The sequence below is a fragment of the Phlebotomus papatasi genome, chromosome 2, assembly GCF_024763615.1.
Source record: "Phlebotomus papatasi isolate M1 chromosome 2, Ppap_2.1, whole genome shotgun sequence".
NCBI lineage: Eukaryota > Metazoa > Arthropoda > Insecta > Diptera > Psychodidae > Phlebotomus > Phlebotomus papatasi.
Genome location: NC_077223.1, coordinates 38,362,473 through 38,381,973, shown reverse-complemented (window position 1 = coordinate 38,381,973; position 19,501 = coordinate 38,362,473). Strand labels below are relative to the sequence as shown.

At 36.9% G+C, this 19,501-nt stretch overlaps 1 protein-coding gene across 1 annotated transcript in view; it reads left to right on the top strand.

Moving 5' to 3' along the window:
* The window catches only part of LOC129804081 (intermembrane lipid transfer protein Vps13D), a 69,234-nt gene extending 49,737 nt beyond the window's left edge, over window positions 1-19,497 (top strand). The window contains exons 11-15 of the mRNA XM_055851111.1: window positions 1,738-3,272; window positions 6,190-7,234; window positions 10,023-11,491; window positions 18,612-18,813; window positions 18,877-19,497. Coding sequence (XP_055707086.1) covers window positions 1,738-3,272; window positions 6,190-7,234; window positions 10,023-11,491; window positions 18,612-18,813; window positions 18,877-18,945 — 4,320 coding nt within the window. The 3' untranslated portion in view covers window positions 18,946-19,497. The remainder of the gene's footprint in view (window positions 1-1,737; window positions 3,273-6,189; window positions 7,235-10,022; window positions 11,492-18,611; window positions 18,814-18,876) is intronic.
* The last annotated feature ends 4 nt before the right edge of the window (window positions 19,498-19,501 follow it).

The window sequence follows — 19,501 nt, the reverse complement described above, 5'->3', positions numbered from 1 at the left end:
AGCGAAAGAAATGGGCTAGAATCCCTAGGTCTTTCAAGTTAAGAGATCGGGAACTTAAGTTCAGAATTAGCTGGAAAATGAAAAATGTCTACAGATTTGCAAATTGCAACTAAAACTAAATGATCAAGGATTTAGAATTAGAGTATTGGCATTCATTGGATGGAATTTGAAATTAAATTCCTGGGTGTTTCTGTTGAAGAATTTTCCATTTTTCTGTGTGTACTTTTTGCTCTATACCTTTTGCTACTTTTTACCCCAAGTGGCCATTTTTAATAAAAGGATTTCTGGAGAAAAGAATTTTTATGAAAATCTAAAACAGATAGCGGATTCGTATTCAAAAAAAAAACTAAATTATTTAGAAAATATTCACCAGTGCATCAATTTTGGAAAATAAGTAGGTAATAATTGATATCTTCTGCAAAGAAAATATTTCAAAAATAGGGCTAAAAATTTCGATATTTTTTATTTTCTAAATTCCTTGTTCGAATTCTAAGAAACTTACAACATTGAAGAAGGTCTACGGAGGCTATCTATAGAAAAAATTTTGAGCCGCTATCTTTTTTACCTTGGAATATATTGAATTTTTGAAATTTTCGATTTGTGACTTTTTGCCCCAGTTTCCCCTAATGAGGCGGTAATGAAGTGGTTATAAACCGGTAAGAATTTTTGTTCGAAAATCAATCGCATTACTTGTAGTATATTTTATGCGATCTTTTGGGTGACTCACAAAACGGTTTAAATCGGTTATTAATCGGTAAATTTGAAAAGAAATTGTGCAGATGAAAAAATAGGGAGAAGCTCGAAATTGTTAACTTTATGCAACTTACTGAAAATTAAACCAATATTATTATTCCTTATTAAGAACTCTATTAATATTGGTAAATTATGCAAAAGTACTTTTGAAGTTTATTCCTAAGCCACAAGTTCAAGAATTCCACAAAGCATGAGACATGAGACGCTTCGCCCGTAACTTCTCTTTCTGAAATGTTTTCATATGTATATCCTATACTCTTTCACACTCTTCTTCTCTTGAATATCACAAAAAGTTCAATTTCTATCCTATTTATTCCATTACTACTCTTTCGAACAGTGATTTGAGATCCCTTGCAATTAAACGACAATAACGCCAGGATAGTCCATATCGTCTGAACTTACATTACAACAAGAATATTTCACTATGTTTCGTGAAAAATTAGTATGGTACAGGAGGTATATCTGATTAAAATGTAATTTTATACTGACAGAATTTTGAATTATTCATTGTACAATTTAAATGTTACTTACCAATTTGCTAATTTATTCACCAAAAATTATTATAAAATTATTTGCCTTAAATGGGGCGTGGCCTCTTTTAGAGATGGAAAGATATTTTGATTTTTTTTCAGTAGTATAGTAGATAGTAGTAGCGTTTTTCTTCAACTAAGTTTTGTATATTTTTAATTTATACAATTTGTACAGTTATACAGCTCAGTTGCCCATAAGCTCCAAAAAAGGCGTGGTCTAAAATTATTCGCGGGTGGGGCTTAATCAATAGTATACTATCTATACTTAATAATATTTTAGTAAATTAAAGTAGTCAAAAAGAGTTGAATAATGAAAATAAGCAAAAAACTGTACAACAAATATTTTACAATTGGTTGTCAGATGTTCCTTTTGATTGATAAGTTGGGATATTTAATGTTAGGAAGTTTTTTTTTAAATAAAAATTCGAGAAATTTACAAAGATGGTAACTTTAGGTTGGCGTTCGTGTCGAGGGATGGACTGAAGTGGGTCCTGTATCTGTAGACAGAGTTGGGACATACTTCCGACATGCTCACCATGAAATTATCTCTCCAAATGACTCTGGGGTGGGCTCAACAGTTCGGATAGTCTTTTCCGTGACCATGGAGGGTTCAGCTCAGAAATTGGTCACTGTACGATCATCACTGCAAGTGATTAATCGTTTGAGCAATCCTGCTTTACTGAAAATGGAACATTTATATGGGCCAAATGTTGAAAAGTGGCCGGAAACTCTGACGGCTGTGGTTGAACCTCAGAAAATCTACAGTGTCCCCTTGAGTCATGTGCATGCCTTTATCTTCTTAAAACCCCTTCCGAGTGTTGGGGAGGGTGATGGCGAGAAGGAATCCAGGACAATAAGCAATGATTACTGGACAACTCAAGATAGTAAAACAATTGAATCCAGAAGGGGACACTTTCATCAATTTTCAGATAAACCTTTCCATTGGAAGGAGTTACTGGACAATGTGGATGTTCAGCAGGAACTGAGGACGTGCAAGAGTAACAGGGAACGATGGTTTCACTTTGTGGTGGCCATTGAGAGGGAAAAGTATCCGATTAGGGATGGAAATAATCTTCCAGGACATTCTTTTGTCTTGTATCCTCCGGTCAGACTTCACAATTTACTTCCCTGTGATTTGCTCTGGAGAGTCCCTGGAGGGAGTCACGGAAGGGTTTCTCCGTCGGAAACTGCTGCAATTCACGAAGTCGATCTCAGTTATCAAATTGAATTGACAATTGCTCTGGATGGTTATCCAGGATCTGGGAATATTGCAATACCAGCTGGATATTTAGGGAGTAGTGAAATGAGACTGAAGCTAACCGATGTAAATCATCGGCTACTCTTCCTCAGGGGTAGTGTTCAGGTAGAAAAGGGACAAGGTGTACAGATAAGCATCAGTGCACCTTTTTGGCTAGTCAATCGTACAGGATTGCCTCTGGTTTTCCGTCAGGAAGGAGTTAATCATGAGAGTTCAGGACAATTTTCAGAACACGAACAGGCTCGTTTGGTGTCACCATTGATGTTCAGTTTCTCAGATTTTGATGCACCACCAGCTCTTACGGTCAGATTAGGGAAGAGGTACGGCATGAATCCGACTTGGTGTCAGCCTTTTAATCTTCACAAGGACACCCTCAATAGACAGTTGAAATCGGGCGTTTCCAATGAAACTTTTGTCATTGGAATTGACGTTAGGAGAGGCAGAGGACGGTATTCTAAGACAAGTGTTGTTTCCTTTTCGCCAAGGTTCCAGCTGTACAATCGCAGTAGATACAAGCTGCAGTTTGCACAGAAGTATTTTGCAACAACGCTTTCAGATCCTCTGGCTAAGTCCACATTCATTGAGGCTGTTCCGGATTGTCATTTACCTTTCCACTGGCCGAGATTGGACAAAGAGCAGGAATTGTGCGTACGATTACCAGATGTCCAGGATTGCCTGTGGTCAGGAGGAGTCCCAATTCAGGAGTCTCTGAGCGTCTACATCAATATAAGGTGAGTGTAATTTTAATTTGAACTTTTTTTTGGCGAAGATTAATTTAATTTGCTATTTAAAAGAACGAGATAGAGGTCTCCCATTTAAAATGGTTCATAAATTGCATTAAAATCATTTCTTGATTTGTAATTGTTTATAGATTGCAATATTTTTAAGGATTTGACCTTTAAACTTTAATCCATACCTAAGTTTTGAAATAATTTTGGAATACTTTAAATATTTAGGGTAAATGTTCTAATTCAAAACCATTTCCAGACGCTTTAACTTTGACAGAAGATTCAACACTTTAAGTTTAATTTTTTTCTGAAAAGAATTACATAAATTTGCTCCTTGACTCTTCTAGAATGTTACTGTTTAGTGAAAATTCTTTAGATATATTTTAAAAACTTCTTAAATATAAGAGAAATACACAAGTGCAAAGTGCTGCAATTGGAAACAAATTATTCCAAATAGAGACAAGGGAAAGTTTCTAATTGGAGACAAAGAGAGTAAGTGAAACCGCGACGAAAGGCTTCCAAAACCTTGTCGAGTTGCTCCTGACTGCAGGATTTGTTCTTATTCCTGGTCTTTTTTCCTTTCCCATCTAAAACAATAAGAAAATCTCTCCAAAAAAAATCATATTCTTTCCGTACAGAAGTAGATATTGAAAAATTCGAAAATATATTTGAAGATCCAAAAAAGACCCCATAGCAAAAGAAAGCGGAATAGGAATAACAAGCGAAAAATTCTTTGGAATTTTCCACTATTCTTCCTTAAAAAATTCCATAGGAATTTTCCATAATACGTTCCAACGAAAATTAATGGATTTATGCTGGATTTTTTATATAGAATACATCCATGGAAATGCTCGTGGAATTTATGTGGATTTTTCCACCAAAATAAAATGGAGAAAAAATGAAGCTGTCACATGCACCTCGTGATTTTACTTCCGAATATTAAAGAAATAGCAAAGATTACGATGATTATAATATGTTTTACTAAACCAGCAATAACGAATTAACACTTTGAGCAATAAAAAAATATTTTATAAAAAAAAGTTTTTCTAAAATATATATTAAATGACATAAAAACAGTATTATTTTAGGTTGGCGGACTATTTAATGTAATCACTTCTTTATTATCTACTACACGAAACGCAGTGTCGCATAATTAATTATTATAATTGCCACATGAATCACTAAAAATGTTTGCGGAAGGTTTGGAAACAAATTATCCACGTTCTCACAACACCATTTTATTTGTTTGACATTCGAGAAAAAAGTGGAAAAAAACCATATAAAACCCTATGGAAAGATAGTGGAAATTTCCATATGATTTTTCCAGCTTATCCCGCGGACGTTTCACGTGTGAGTTTCCATATAAATGTTCCACGGAACTCCGCAAAATTTAACGCCGGAATTCCAGCATATCGTACTTGAAATTCCATGGAGAGCTACGATTCCAATGGAATTACCGGCTCCAAATTCCATAGGAAAAAAGCCCAGATAAGCTTATGGTAGCTGAGATTCTTTACAGGTGACCTCAAAATGCGTGCAAATCGGGGTGCTTGCAACTCGGAATGCGTGAAAATTCGATTTGAGTTAAATTTTGGGGGTAAAGAATCGCGTCGAGCCAATTTTATCCATTTCGGCCACCTAAAACAGTTTGCTTGACGCGATTCTGTGCCTCCAAAATTCAACTTACAATCGAATTTTCACGCATTCCGAGTTGCAAGCACCCCGAGTTGCACGCATTTCGAGGTCACCTGTAAAGAATCTCAGCTACCATAAGCTTATCTGGGCTTATCACTGGTCATTTTCTATTTTAAATAGTCTGAGTAAAAAGAAAAAAAAGTTCATTGAAATCGGTTAATAGACATAAGTGATAGAGTCCGGTCAATACGGATATAGTAATGGTCGGGGTACAGTGGGTTGGGGTAGAGACGGATGGGACCCATTATTAGAAAGATCGTGCTCTCAGATACAATATAGGCTGAAATTTCATCGAAATCCCTCTATAAATACAGAAAATGCAGTCCGATCAAGACATTTTTGATTATAGCTCGGGTCAGGGAACATCAAGGGAGGAGTGCGACACACCGTTGGAAAGGCCTCGACCCCAGCTACAACATATTAAAATATAAAGAAAAAGCATCGTCTAGTTTTCGAAATATTCGAAATCGATTAATCGAAAATCGATTTTTCGATTTGACATCATCAACTTCTAGCGGCCCAATGACTTTTAACTTTTGCCGAAAACCGCTTGTCGATATCTCTTTCCGTTCTCTCTCCAGAAGTCGAAATGTAACGGACGGGACGGGACGGGATGGGACGGGACGCGACGGGACGGGACGGGACGTCCACGAAAATCGATTTTTGGCGCACATGATTTTCGTGATCTATGAGTGTCAAAACGTGTACATCCAAAATTTGGGCCCGATCTGACGAGGTCGGATTTCACCTGTGACCACAAAAGCTGAGATTGTAAAGAATCTCAGCTAACTTAGTGGAATTTTTGCGTCAAATTCCGGCGAATTTTGCAATTTGGACGCAAGTTTTCCACTGGAATTTCAGCGGTATTTTGCTATGGGGACTATAGGTAATGTTTTTCGCAGAATAGGGGGGGGCCATCGAAGACTAGAAGTTGATATCTCTAACCGTTTAAGCTCTAGAACGGTAATAAGTTGAAAAAAAAAAAGATGATTATTAATTTTTTATACTTCTCTCTCTTTGAGTTCGAGCAGTAATATGTCGAATTCTTCTACTTAAAATTTCCCAATTTAAATTATCTTTAATGTTTTGCAATTGAAATTTTGCCAAGTTTTACCAAAAATTTTCACAAATGTTTTAACACCATTAAACTTTTCAATTCACGTTTTCAAAATTTCTAGTTTTTATTGCCCTTATCGAGTTTTGAGAAATCAATTTTCTTCAATAGGAACATCAATGGAGACATGCACTTTATCCGTTTGGAGATTGTCCTTCAGGGTGCCACTTATTTTCTCCTTTTCGGAGATGCCCAAGCTCTTCCGCCGCCCATTCGAATTGACAACTTTTCCGAAGTGCCCATGAAATTTTATCAGCCGGGTTGTAAGCATCAATGGAGAACGACAGTGAAAGCTCATTCCTCAATGGCCTATGCTCTGGATGAACCAACAGGAATGCAAGCCATTCAGGTGGAGGCTCCCGGAGGAGTTTCTCACATTTATCCTCTGAGAGATATTGCAGTTCCTCATAATTTGACTTACGAGAACTTCATCTACATCGCTTTTAGTGGGACTTTCAAGAGGACATCGGATGTTGGTTTGATGCAGGAACCATGGGATTACGATGTGGAAAGTCAACAATTGGTGTTGGGAGTTGTAGATGGGAGGGTGTTGTTGGTCAGGAAACGTCCAGGAGATCGATCTCAGCTTTGGCGTATGAATCAGGATAAACAGTTGGAACATGAAGGATCATCTCCACCAACAGAACCCGGCAAAAGGGCAACAGTTGTGCAGAGATTCGTTTTGGATCTCGATGGTCCTCCGAGACCCATGAGCTATGTGAATCTTGTAGTGAGACCAATTGATATTCGTCGAAAGTCCACACAAACATGGCGTTTTACGGAGGAAGGTCGCCTGATGTGTGAACACTCAAATATGTGTGTTCAACCAAAAAATGGGTTCTTTGGTCTCAGACCGGGATCGGAAGCTGTTCTGGGGATGATTGTCTCTGATACGCATGTGATCACTGAGAGTCTGGTGCCTCTTGAACAAGCCATTGAACGACAGAAAATGCGTCCTGGATCGGGATGTTTGTCTGTTGTTGTGACAATGGACGGACCAATAAGGACAGTGAGGATCAGGGATGTCAATTCGAGGAGTAACAGTTGCCTGGCCATTGATCCAGCATGGAAGCACGTATCACATATTATTCCTCACTTTAGTAACTCCACTGGTGGAAGTGACAGTCCAGACAAGACTCCCATCGAAGAATTCCATGTAAGTTTTATTGATTTCACAATTTTTTTTTTAATAATATTTACCACGCATTTTTTTTCTTAATTTTGTGATAATTTTTTGAGCTTTAAATATTTAAATCGGCCTGGAAAAGGCGAATTCGTCTTATCTGATAACGATGTTTAAATTTAAAATGTCAAAAACATAATAAACTACAATAATTGATCTAAAAGGGAAATATCAAACTCCTTGATGATTTCAATAATTTCAAATTAGCTTTGAAAGATATTTTAAATTTGTAATGCAGAAAATTTCAAGACAAGATTGGAATAAGATGAAACGGAGTTTTTCTTTAACTTAGAATCGTAAAAGCTCAAAAGCCAAAATTCTGAAAGCCAAGATGCCGAAAGTAAAAATTTTGAAAGCCAAAGTCCAGAAAGCCAAAACAACGAATGCTAAAATTTTGAACGCTAAATTCCCGAAAGTCAAAATTGCTAAAATCAAAACCTCGAAAGGCAACATTCCGAACGCCAAAATCTCGCTTTTGAGCCAAAATTCCGAACGCCAAAATTTTGAAAGCTAAAATCCCGAACACCAAAGTCCCGAACACAAAAATCTGGAAATGCCAAAATCCCGAACACCAAAATCACAAAAAGCCAAAATCCTGAAAGCTAAAATTCCGAACTCCAAAATCGCTAACACTAAAGTCCCGAAAACCAAAATCTCGAAAAGCTAAAATTCCGAACGCCAAAATCCTGAATGCAAAAATCTCGAAACCAAAATCCTGAAAAGTCAAAACCCCGAACGCCAAAGTCCTGAAAGCCAATATACCAAAAAGGCCGAAAAGCCAAAATTCTGAAAGCCAACATCCTGAAACCAAAATCTTGAAAAGCCATAATACAGCCAAAATCCTGAAAGCTAAAATCCCGAAATCAAAATACCGAAAAGCCAAAATCCCGAACGCCAAAATCCTGAATGACAAAATCTCGAAACCAAAATCCTGAAAAGTAAAAATCCCGAAAGCCAAAATCCTGAACACCAAAATTTCGAAACGCCAAAATCCCTAAAGCAAAAATACTAAAAAGGCCAAAAAGCTAAAATTCTGAAAACCAAAATCCTGAAACCAAAATTTCGATAAGCGAAAATCCTGAACGCCAAAATCCCTAAAGCCAAAATTCTGAGCACCAAAGTCCCGATAACCAAAATGTCAACAAGCCAAAATTATTAATGTCAAATTCCGAACGCCAAAATCCCAAAAGCCAAAATCCCAAAAGCCAAAATCCCGATTTCTAAAATTTTGAACGCCAAAATACCGAAAAGCCAAAATCCTGAAAGCTAAAATCCCGAAAGCCAAAATTCTGAAAGCTAAAATCCCGAACACCAAAAACCACGAATGCTAGAATTTTGAACGCCAAAATCCCAAAAGCCATAATTCCGAAAATCAAAATTCTGAAAGCCAAAATCCCGAACACCAAAATCTTGAAAAACCAAAATACAGCCAAAATACTGAAAGCTAAAATCCCGAAAAGCCAAAATCCCAAACGCCAAAATCCTTAAAGCAGAAATTTCGAAGTCAAAATCCTGAATGCCAAAATCTCGAAACCAAAATCCTGAAAAGTCAAAACCCCGAACGCCAAAGTCCTGAAAGCCAATATACCAAAAAGGCCGAGAAGCCAAAATTCTGAAAGCCAAAATCCGGAAACCAAAATTTCGAAAAGATATAATTCCGAAAGCCAGAAAGCACGTTGGCTAGAACTTTGAATGCCAAATTCCCTAATACTAAAATCTTGAAATCAAAAGCCAAAATATGGAAAAACCAAAATTCTGAAGAGACAAAATCCTGAAAATACAAAATTCAAAATGATACCGAAAAACAAATTCTTAAATAGATCCAAAATGGGCCAATATCCTGAATGGGCCAAAAACCCGAAAAACCAGAACCATGGAAAAGAAAAATTTTAACGCCAAAAAGCCTGAAAACCAAAATTCCGACTAGTCAAAATCGAGCGAAGTTATAGAAAGGATACTTTAACCCATTCAATCAATGTATTAGAAATACTTAAGATAGAATGTTCATATTTTGCGATTAGTTTCCTACAGATTAATGGATTAATTTTTTGAAAAGAAAAAAATTTTATCCATTATGGGGGCGCGGGGAGCCGCCTTCAAATACGCGTCTTAACGGTCGCCGAATTTAAATTCTGTACATTAATTTATTGCAAACTCTATTGATTTAGATTGAGTAACTATCCAAGAAAACAAATTGGCAATCAGAATTCAAATCAAAGAAGAAGATGAAGGCCAATTTTAACAAATTCGACGGGATGTCGAATTTTCCGTCCGCCATTTTGAACAAAATTTTTGCATGACTTCACGCGAAGCGAGAAAAGAACAACAAATTGTATTCCCATCTCTGTCGGGCTATTTTTTCCAAGTAATTGAAGGACTAAAGTAACTAAAAATCTATTCCCGACATAAATTCGAATATCAATTTCCCTGGAATAAATCAGCTAAAATCACCCAATTTGCGTATGATGTATAATACCATGGTAAGGAATGGGGTAAAGAATTCGGGATCTTGGCGCTCGTTAGGAATTTTACCAAATAATAATGATACTGTTTTATAATCTTGATTATGTTGTTCTTTTCTTAAAAGGATTGTTTGATTTATCTTTCGCTCCTTTTTTTTAGTTTTTTTGAGAAATCGTTATCGGATTTAGAGAATGTTTTTAAGATCTTTTTAACACATAGATTTTTGCGATCCATTTAATCAGATTTTTTAGAGAAAATCTAGGCAAATCACTGAATGGTTTACTAATTCAATTTGCAGATCTACCTTAAATTACTCAAAGGCATTGGAATATCCGTGGTTTCGAGGCAACCATGTGAGGAACTTGCCTTTTTCTCTCTCGAAAATATCACACTCGAAGCAGTTGCTACTCCCTCAGTACGATCACTTGATCTCAGTGTTGATGATGTCCAAGTGGACAATCAACTATTAGAGACACCCTGTCCAGTTGCTCTATTTACCCTCAAACCCGCTTCGACTGATTCTCCGCAACGCAATAAGCTTTCAGCTCTGCAATTGACTGCAAAAATGCTTCCAAGTCCAAATGCAAATGCTGTTATTTTTGAGCACTTGATCCTAAGTTTGAGGCCCATGTCGATATACCTGGAAGAGCGATTGATGCTGCGAATGGCAGATTTTATGGGTTTGGGCAGGGCTCAAGCTGATGCATCAGCTTTATCCGATGAATCGGATTATGAGGCCCATCGAGTGGCAACACAATTAATGGCTGCTAATGTTAAACGTTACTATTTTGGTGATTTGCAAATTGTTGTGAGTCAAAATCGACTTAGTGTGATTACAGCAACCAAATTAACTCCAAAAATGATGGAGACAAAGCGGCATCTGGGTTTGACACTAATTAAATTTGAGGATGCAATAATTGAATTTGAAAAATTCACAGATAAACATCATTTTGAGACATTGGAAGTTTATCTGTCGGCCATAAAGTCACACTATAAGAAAGAACTGAAATGGCAAGCAGGATCAATTCTGGGAAGTGTTGACTTCCTGGGGAATCCTTTGGGTTTTGCCAATGATGTTTCTGAGGGAGTTTCTGGGTTGATTTTCGAAGGATCTGTTAAAAGTCTCGTGAAGAATGTGACTCATGGCATTTCAAATTCAACTGCTAAACTGACAGAAACTCTGTCTGATGGATTGGGACGAGTAGTTCTGGATGAGGAAGATACAGAAGCTCGTCAGAGAATTCTAAATGTCGCCACGACTACCAATTCAACAGATCATCTTGTTGCTGGTCTCAAAGGTTTGGGATTTGGTCTGTTGGGTGGTGTTACGAGTATAGTCAAGCATACGTATTCTGGGGTTCAGGCGGATGGATTTCAGGGACTTATTGCTGGATTTGGGATGGGCCTGGTTGGAACGGTAACGAAGCCAGTGATTGGAATGTTAGATCTGGCTTCGGAAACTGCCAATGCGGTCAGGGAGACCAGTAAAAGTTCAAATAGGCAGATGCCGGATAGAAAGCGGCTTCCAAGATGTGTTACAGGTGCTCCTGGAAGTCTCCTGCCACCATACTCATATACTCAGGGCAAGGGTCAGAATATCCTTTACATGTTGAACAAGAGGAACTTTTCTGAGCAATTAATGGCATATGAACCTTGTCTGTTTGACGGGGAGGACTCCAAGTTGGAACTTTTGGTGTCAATGGAGAATGTTTGGGTGTTTTCCAGGACAGAAGACGCTACAGCTATTATATTCACCTACCATTTGAGGTAAGTTTCAATGTTGTATTTTTGATTTACAATTTTTTAACTACTAATAATAATCGGATTTTGAGGGGGTGTCATTTTTCTCAGACGGAACGATTTCTGAAGAATGATATCACAGAGGCCAAACGGCTAGAGATAGCTACTTGGCACTTTCGGGGACCCTTTCAAAAGTCAACCCAAAGACCATTACTTTTCTCCCGACACTAGCCTTCCCCTACAAACCCATTTTTTAGGTTTTCTCAAAAACGCTCTTTTAATTTTTTTGCCCTCTTTATCCTTTACAACAGGCTTGAAGTCAATCGGATTATATCGAACAACACCTAAAGTTCGTATACGTGTAGATAAATATTTATAAGGTCTTGGAATTTCCTACAAAACTGAACCGGTTCCAATCGGTTTTGAATCGGTAATGAACCGGTTCATAACCGATAAAAAATTACTATCTGAAAATCAATTCTATTTACTTTTAAAACTAGTTTGGGGGATCTTTTGAGAGATTTTTGAATCGGTTCAAATCGGTTGAGAACCGGTAAACGATAAATGATGCAAAAGTACTTTTGCAGTATAGCATCTAAGTCACGAGTTCGAGCATTTCGCAAAGCCTGGGACGCTTTGCAACCCCTTTCACTTTTCTGATGTATTTTTGAGGTTGCTTAGGTGGACATTTCATCCATATACGAAAAAACATGAATTTTTTTCATACGAGGGATCCCGGGAAACTATTTTTCAAAAGTGAAAGGGAATCAAGAGAGTGCATTTTTTAATCGATCTGAGAAAATTTGCTTTCATTGGAAAGGTCTTAGATTCCGAGACATAAGTCGACAACAATCGGTTTTAAATCGGAAAAAAATCAGATCCATAAATGGTTGAAATCGGTTCAGACTTATCCGAGATTCCGTTGAGAAAACTAGTGATAAGCCTAGATCAGCTTATTGTAGGTGAGGTTCTTGTCGTGAGCAAAATCGGATTGCAAGGAAATTTGATTCAGAACTAAAGATGAGAAATGTTGGATAGCGGTTTGCAAACTTTTTATTTAAATCAAAATATCTATACTGAGAGAAATCCGAAAAAGTTAAAATAACATACCGGAAATGTTAATTTTACCCTGCAATATTGATCCGAAATCGGTGTAAATATTATGCTTTTTAGGTGCATTGGGGTTAAGATAAGATTTTGCCAGGGGTCAGTTCTCCATTTCGGATATTCCGATGCATCCAGGCCACCAATTGGGCCCCTTATGCTTCCCCACTCCTATTCTATCTTATCCCCCGATACGGGTAGCCGCTCTATATCACAGCTCTGTGAGCAGTCAGTGCCGTTACTATGTCACAGCATCCCTTCTCGGTGTGTGTTTGGGATCAGTGACAGCGAATATTTGTATCGATTGAAGTACCACTTTCACATCGAAACTCGTTCTCGTACCAGCCTCTATTGTTTAGGCGGTTCACTTTTTTTGTCAATATGCACAATTGACATTACAGTAGACTCTCTCAAATTCGGGCATATAGGACCGAAATGTCAGCCGAATTAGACAGAAATTCGGGCGACATGTGCATATAGATATTGAGTTTACACACTGATATATATCGTAAATTGCATGAAAATCCCTCAATAATGCAAAATCACATCAAAACTAAGACAAACCATGCTAAATTTGAGCATATTTGATTCATTTGATAATCATAATCAAACTTGAAAAATGACAACAAACTTTTTTCAAATGTAACCGCTGCCCGAATTAAAAAGTAGCCCGATCTTAAAAGAGCCGAATTTGCGAGAGTCTACTGTACTATTCATTCATTCACTGGACGAATTCAAAGCCGATATGGCATGAGAAATCTTTTTCTGCTGCTGCTCAGCTTTGAACCCCAGACCTCGCAGTCATAGAGCTACTACTCTATCCACTGACCCACTCGAGGCCCCCTGCATTGGGGTTTAAAGTTACCCTTTTTCATGTTAATTTTACCCTTAAAAAGGCGTAAAATTAACATTAAAAAATGTTGATATATTTTTACACTTAACTGTTAAAATTACGAGGAAACAAAGTTAATCGCACATCGATTTTTTTTCTCAGTGTAGAATGTAAATAAACTAACAAAAAAGATGATAGTGGAATGTAGACCAGAATCTCCTGTACAATTTTGTCCCAAAACTTGATCTTATCGGTTGCTCTGTAGCCGAGATAATTCAATTTTTGTTAAGGAACACGTTTTTTAATCACAACGGGCAGTTTGTCCATGTGACGAACTACAGCAATATCAAAGAATGATTGAATTGATCATTCTTTTAAACCTTATTTTTAATAACGTAGTCGAGTTAAACCGTCATATCAGCACCTGCGTACTTTCGCAGCGTTATTGTGGAAAAAAATTTGTTTTTTTTACACTAAATCGACAAAAAAAAAAAATTATGTTTGGATGAAAAATGTTCTCTACAATTATGCCAAAATAATCATCAAAATCGATTGAGCAAGAGTCGAGAAATCGAATTTATGTAATACACCCAGCGAAATTTAATTAAGAAGTTTGCATAAAATGGGTGGTGTGGGTCGTGTGTAGATCCGATCAGCCTAAATTTTTTTTGTACAATATAGGTCTGTATAACAACTTTTTCTATGGTAGTGAGCCGCGCTCACTACCATAGAAAAGTTGTTATATAGACCTATATTGTACCCAAAAATTTTAGGCTGATCGGATCTACACACGACCCACACCACCCATTTTATGCAAACTTCTTAATTAAATTTCGCTGGGTGTATGAAAATTAGTTTTTCGACTGTGGTGCCTCTAGCGTTGGTCTTATGAAGTTTAAATGTTCCATAAAGTTGTAGCGCTATGCGACACCTTTAATTTGCACACTTACTCGTCAAAATCGGTCAAATAGAACCAGAAATATGGCGTTTTCAATTTCGTGAAATTTGACCCCTCATATCTCACAATCATAGCGACTGGTGGCCACTTTTTATAAACTTCATAGCCTAGGCTACAACCCTCTAAAATTTGATTAACTTGCACATTGCCGTTTTTGAGAAAAATGAGTTTGAATTTTGACGCTATTGCAGCGCCACCTTTGATGACTTTTTGAACTTCCATCTGAAAGTGCTCATCCAGACGAAACCAAAAAACCAAAATTTAGGTCAAAATGTTAATTAGAACCGAAGATAGAGGCCGGTCAATTTTCGAAGTTGACCCCTTACAGCTCGGGTCAGAGCTTAGCGATCGGCTTAAGTATTGGGTGATATTCTTAATAATCTCACCTACTATAATTCTAACAAAATTTCATGTCCTCCGATCGCGCTCAAACTTGGCCAAAATGTGTTTCGCCACTTCCTGATCACGAATATATGGGGGGCTAAGTTACGTTCCCGGCCGGCCGCTCTTTGGTGCTTAATAGTTCCTAAACTAAGAAAGATATCGACTTGCGGTTTTCGGTAAAGGTTATATATCGGCTGAAAATTGCAACATGGTGCATTGACCCCCCGCCCTCCACCCCTACTTCCGACATTTTGAATACCTACCCTTTTTTGTTTTCTTAATAGCTCCGCCTCTATGTCATCGATCGGGCTAGTATGTTATAGCTGGGCCTTAGAGCTTTCGACCAATACCAAACATAAGGTCTCCCGATCATCCAGACCCGAGCTACAAGGGTCCAAAAAACAATTCTTAAATTTCTTCCGCCATTTTGAATACCCCTCTTTTTTTGTTTTCTCAATAGCTCCGCCCCTATTGGCCTCTACACATTGGGAGCAATTTTTGTCAAAAATTGCTTTTTTGAAGGAAATTCCCTGCAGCGTTGTAGGGGGAAACGTCAAATTTTTGTCAAAAACGCAATTTTTGACGAAAATTGCTCCCAATGTGTAGACGCCTTATGGCAGCGACCGGGCTCAAATTTTAGTATGTTATAGCTGGGCCTTAGAGCTTTCCATCAGTACCAAACTTAGGGTCCCCCGACCCCCCTGACCCGAGCTATAAGGGTCCAAAAAAAATTTCTTAAAATGGCCATAACTCCGGTTCTAATTGTCAGAATTTAAAAAGTCAGGGCTTTTTGGAAAGCTCTCATGAAATGCCACTTCCCCTTCTAACATCGCAAGTTCATAAAACCACCGCTAGGGGCGCTATTTTTATAAAGAGGATTTTTCAATTTTCTAAGTTAAATAAAATTCAAAAATTCCTTTGTGCATCGCGCTGAAATTTTAATATGTTGTAGCCGTTGATTATACCTATCAAACAAAAAAATACTTAAGCCGATCGATAATCCCTGACCCGAGCTATAAGGGGTCAAAGTTCGAATATTGACCGGCCTCTATCTCCGGTTCTAATTAACATATAGACCTAAATTTTGGGTTTTTGGTTTCGTCTCGATGAGCACTTTCAGATAGAAGTTCAAAAAGTCACCACAGGTGGCGCTGCGATACCGTCAAAATTCATACTCATTTTTCTCAAAAACGGCAATGTGCAAGTTAATCAAATTTTAGAGTGTTGTGCTCTAGTATAGGGTAAGTGTGCCAAATTTCGGCCAGCTTCTAATTTCGGCCACTTTTTGTATAATTTCGGCCATGCAAATAAATTAATTAAAATTATGTATGTAATCTTCGAATAGTCAATGAATTCATTTTGCTTTCAAATATTTATTCATTTTAGGATGTATTAACACAAAGACAGTTAAATTATAGGTATAATTTGAATTTAAATTGTGTTGTAAAAACTCAGTGTGGAAAGAGTCTTACAAAAAATGTGACAGATCGATTGTGTCTCTAGCAGTCTTGTGATTTGTGGTGCAGTGCAGAAGGTTTTCCTTCGGTGTTTTTCATGAAAATTGATTAGTTTTCATTAAAGATTGTTTCTGTTTATGTTAATAGTGAATCAATCTTTAAATTTCGGGTGAAATTTCCCAGCTGGATCCTGTATTTCGCGTAAAAAAGTATATACTTTGTGAGCGTCTCTACAGTGAGGTAGTGTTGCCTATTTCGGCCACATCTTTTGCTTTCCTAAATTTCTTATTCATTTTATGTTTCCTTTTTCAATTTTTGAATTCTACAATGTCCAGAGAAAAAAAAACCATCGCTTCTATGAAAAAGATGATGTGGAAAAGGCCTTGGAAGAGTTCAGGAAGTGCAAATTGCTACGGGAATCTGCGCGTAAATTTGAGATGCTACTCTTCAGGTCTTCAGGACAAATTACACGGAAGATCTCAAGGCTTGTGAGTCATATAAACGTATTAAATTAAATATTAAACTCGTTCCGTTTGACGTTTTGAAATTTTCTATCCGTTGCGTCACAAAATGTGGTCAGAAAAAAGGTGGCCGAAATTTCACACAAAGTGGCCGAAATACTACCCAAAGCAATGTCCATATTTTTATTAATTTTTTAATATTTTAGGAAGTGATTTAAAGAAAACAAAAATGATAAACTAGTCTTGAAGGTTCCGCACAACCCTCCCGAAAAGGAAGTAACAAAAAATATCAATATGAATTAAAAATATTGCATTTCAAACTTAGGACTTCGGTGCTTACATGCAACTATGCCGAAATTTGGCACACTTACCCTAGAGTGCTTCCAAAAAGTGGCATAAGTGCGCTGTGGTTAAAACAGAACCGGAGATATGAGGGGTCAAAGTTCACGAAATTCAAAAAATCATATCTCCGGTTCTATTTGACCGATTTTGATGAGTGAGGGCTTAAACGAAAGATCTCATCAAATGTTACAACTTTCTAGAATATTTGAACTGTGGGACCAACACCAGGGGCGCCACAGGCGAAAAAACAATTCCAATATCACATAAGATCAATTATCTCGACTGTCGCTGAACCAATTTTGATGATTCCTTCGACGTAATTGTAGAGGACATTTGTGTCTACATTTCGTTCATACATAATTTTGCGCTCATTTTACGCTATCACTCCGATTTTGCCGTTTAAGTGTGAAAAAATTGATTTTTCCCATAATAACGCTTTGAAATCCCTCAGATGCCAATTTGACTGCCTCTACTCCACAAAGACACTTAAAATATGGTTTTAAATGGAAAGTCCCACAAAATACAACAATTCTTTGATATAGTTGAAGTTCATCAAATGAACACTTGGGGCGCTCTGGGTGAAAAAACGAGTTCAGAAACAAACAACCTCGATTTTCTCGGCTTTTGATTAATCGATGAGATCATGTTCTATGGCAAAATTATAGAGAACATTCTGGTCTACATTTCACCCATATATCACTTTTCTGTCAATCCATCCAAATCCTTGATTCCTTGATTTGGATGGACTGAATTCATGATTTGAATTTCACGAATTTGATTTAATATAACTGAATGGTGTCCCCCAACTTCAGCTCTAAATCGAATTTGCGTACATTTCGAGTTAGCTTACATTAAGAATCTCACCTACATAAGCCGATTAGGATTATCTGTCCCTTTTTTTATTGTTTAAATCGATTACAGTAGGTGAGATTTTTACGAATCTCACCTGATAACTTTTTCAGATCATATTTTCGGTCTTTATTATCCAATTTTTGGGCAATTGTTGTATGTTTTATCTAATGTCTAGGCCTCTTCAACGATAGATCGTAGCAGTCCCCAAACCACCTCATTGGACCCCGATCCTTATTCGGGTTTTAGAGGCTGATGGTTTAGTCCAGTTCACGAAAGAATTAAAATCACAATAAGCATAATTTGACAGATTTTTCAAGATTTAGTCCATTAAGGTCAAAAATGAGATGAAATAAATTCAAATTCAAAAATTAAAATTTGTCTTTTAGAAAACAGCCTCAAGTCATTTTTTTCTGAAACACACTGATGACTTAAGTCGAGAAACGACTTAATCAAAATAATGATTTGACTAAATTCCTACCAGTTTCCTACCAACCAAGCCGTTTCGCAGCTTAAGCTGAGAGACGGATTAGTCAGAAACTGATTTAAATGTAATTTGATCATTACATTTTGATTATAATTACGTTATCTCTCTGTTTAAGTCGTAACTGTGTCTAGAGCATTAAGTCATTTTGCTTGACTTTATGTCTGAAGTTCGAATTAGACCGAAATGACCCGTAACACATGCTAACATAAGTTTAGCTGAGGTTATCACTGGCTTGAAATAGGATACGCCTGATATTTATGTCTTCACTTGCAGTGATTTACTCTCTTGTCATCCTGTCTCGGTGAACGCCGAGTCCAGTCATCATAAGTCAAAGAAGATCCAGCAGAATCACTATATCGAACTGGGTCTGACTGTCACAACGAAGAGCCCCACGATGTCCACGGTTCAAGAGAATGTTAAAAGACCACGCGTTCGATGTCAGTCCGAGGACATGGCTCAGAGAGCATCGAGACATGTAAGACAATTTTTTTTTGTAGTTAGTGTTTTCAGATAAACTAAGGATATTTGCTATTTTTAGATCAACTATGCTAAAGGAATCTACGACGAACGTGAACAAACACTTTATTCCGATTCTGTGATGGACTAAAAAGTAACAAAACTAATTCACCAAAAAAATCACGACTAATGCAAAAAAAACTTTTTTTTATTAATTAAAAAAATAATTATTCTAATTTATATTAGGTAATTAGATTAGTAAAATATTCTTATGACTTTACTACTTCTGATGACTTTTTCACCTTTTATTGTGATTACGTAGTTTTCTGAAGCTTCCAATTGTTTTTTTTCCTTGAAAGAAATTATTAGCATCGAACAATAAATGACCAAAAAAAAGTGTTAACCAAAATGGGTGGAAATTGATCATTGTAATTATTTTGTTATATATATGTGGAAGGAAATGATTGTGTCCCTAAATTGTATTCTTTACACTTTTGTTTGTACATGGATTTTTTATATGACTAAAAGTAATTTGTTTTTTTTTTTTTCATTTTGTAAAGATTTTTGAACTGTAGGATAGAAAAAAAAAGAAATTGCTGAAAGAAATTACACAACTACCAAAGACTGTAATTTGTATTTAAGGAGAAATGAATTTTATTGAAAGTTGTGGATGAAAAATAAAATATTTAAAGAATGCAGAAGAGTGG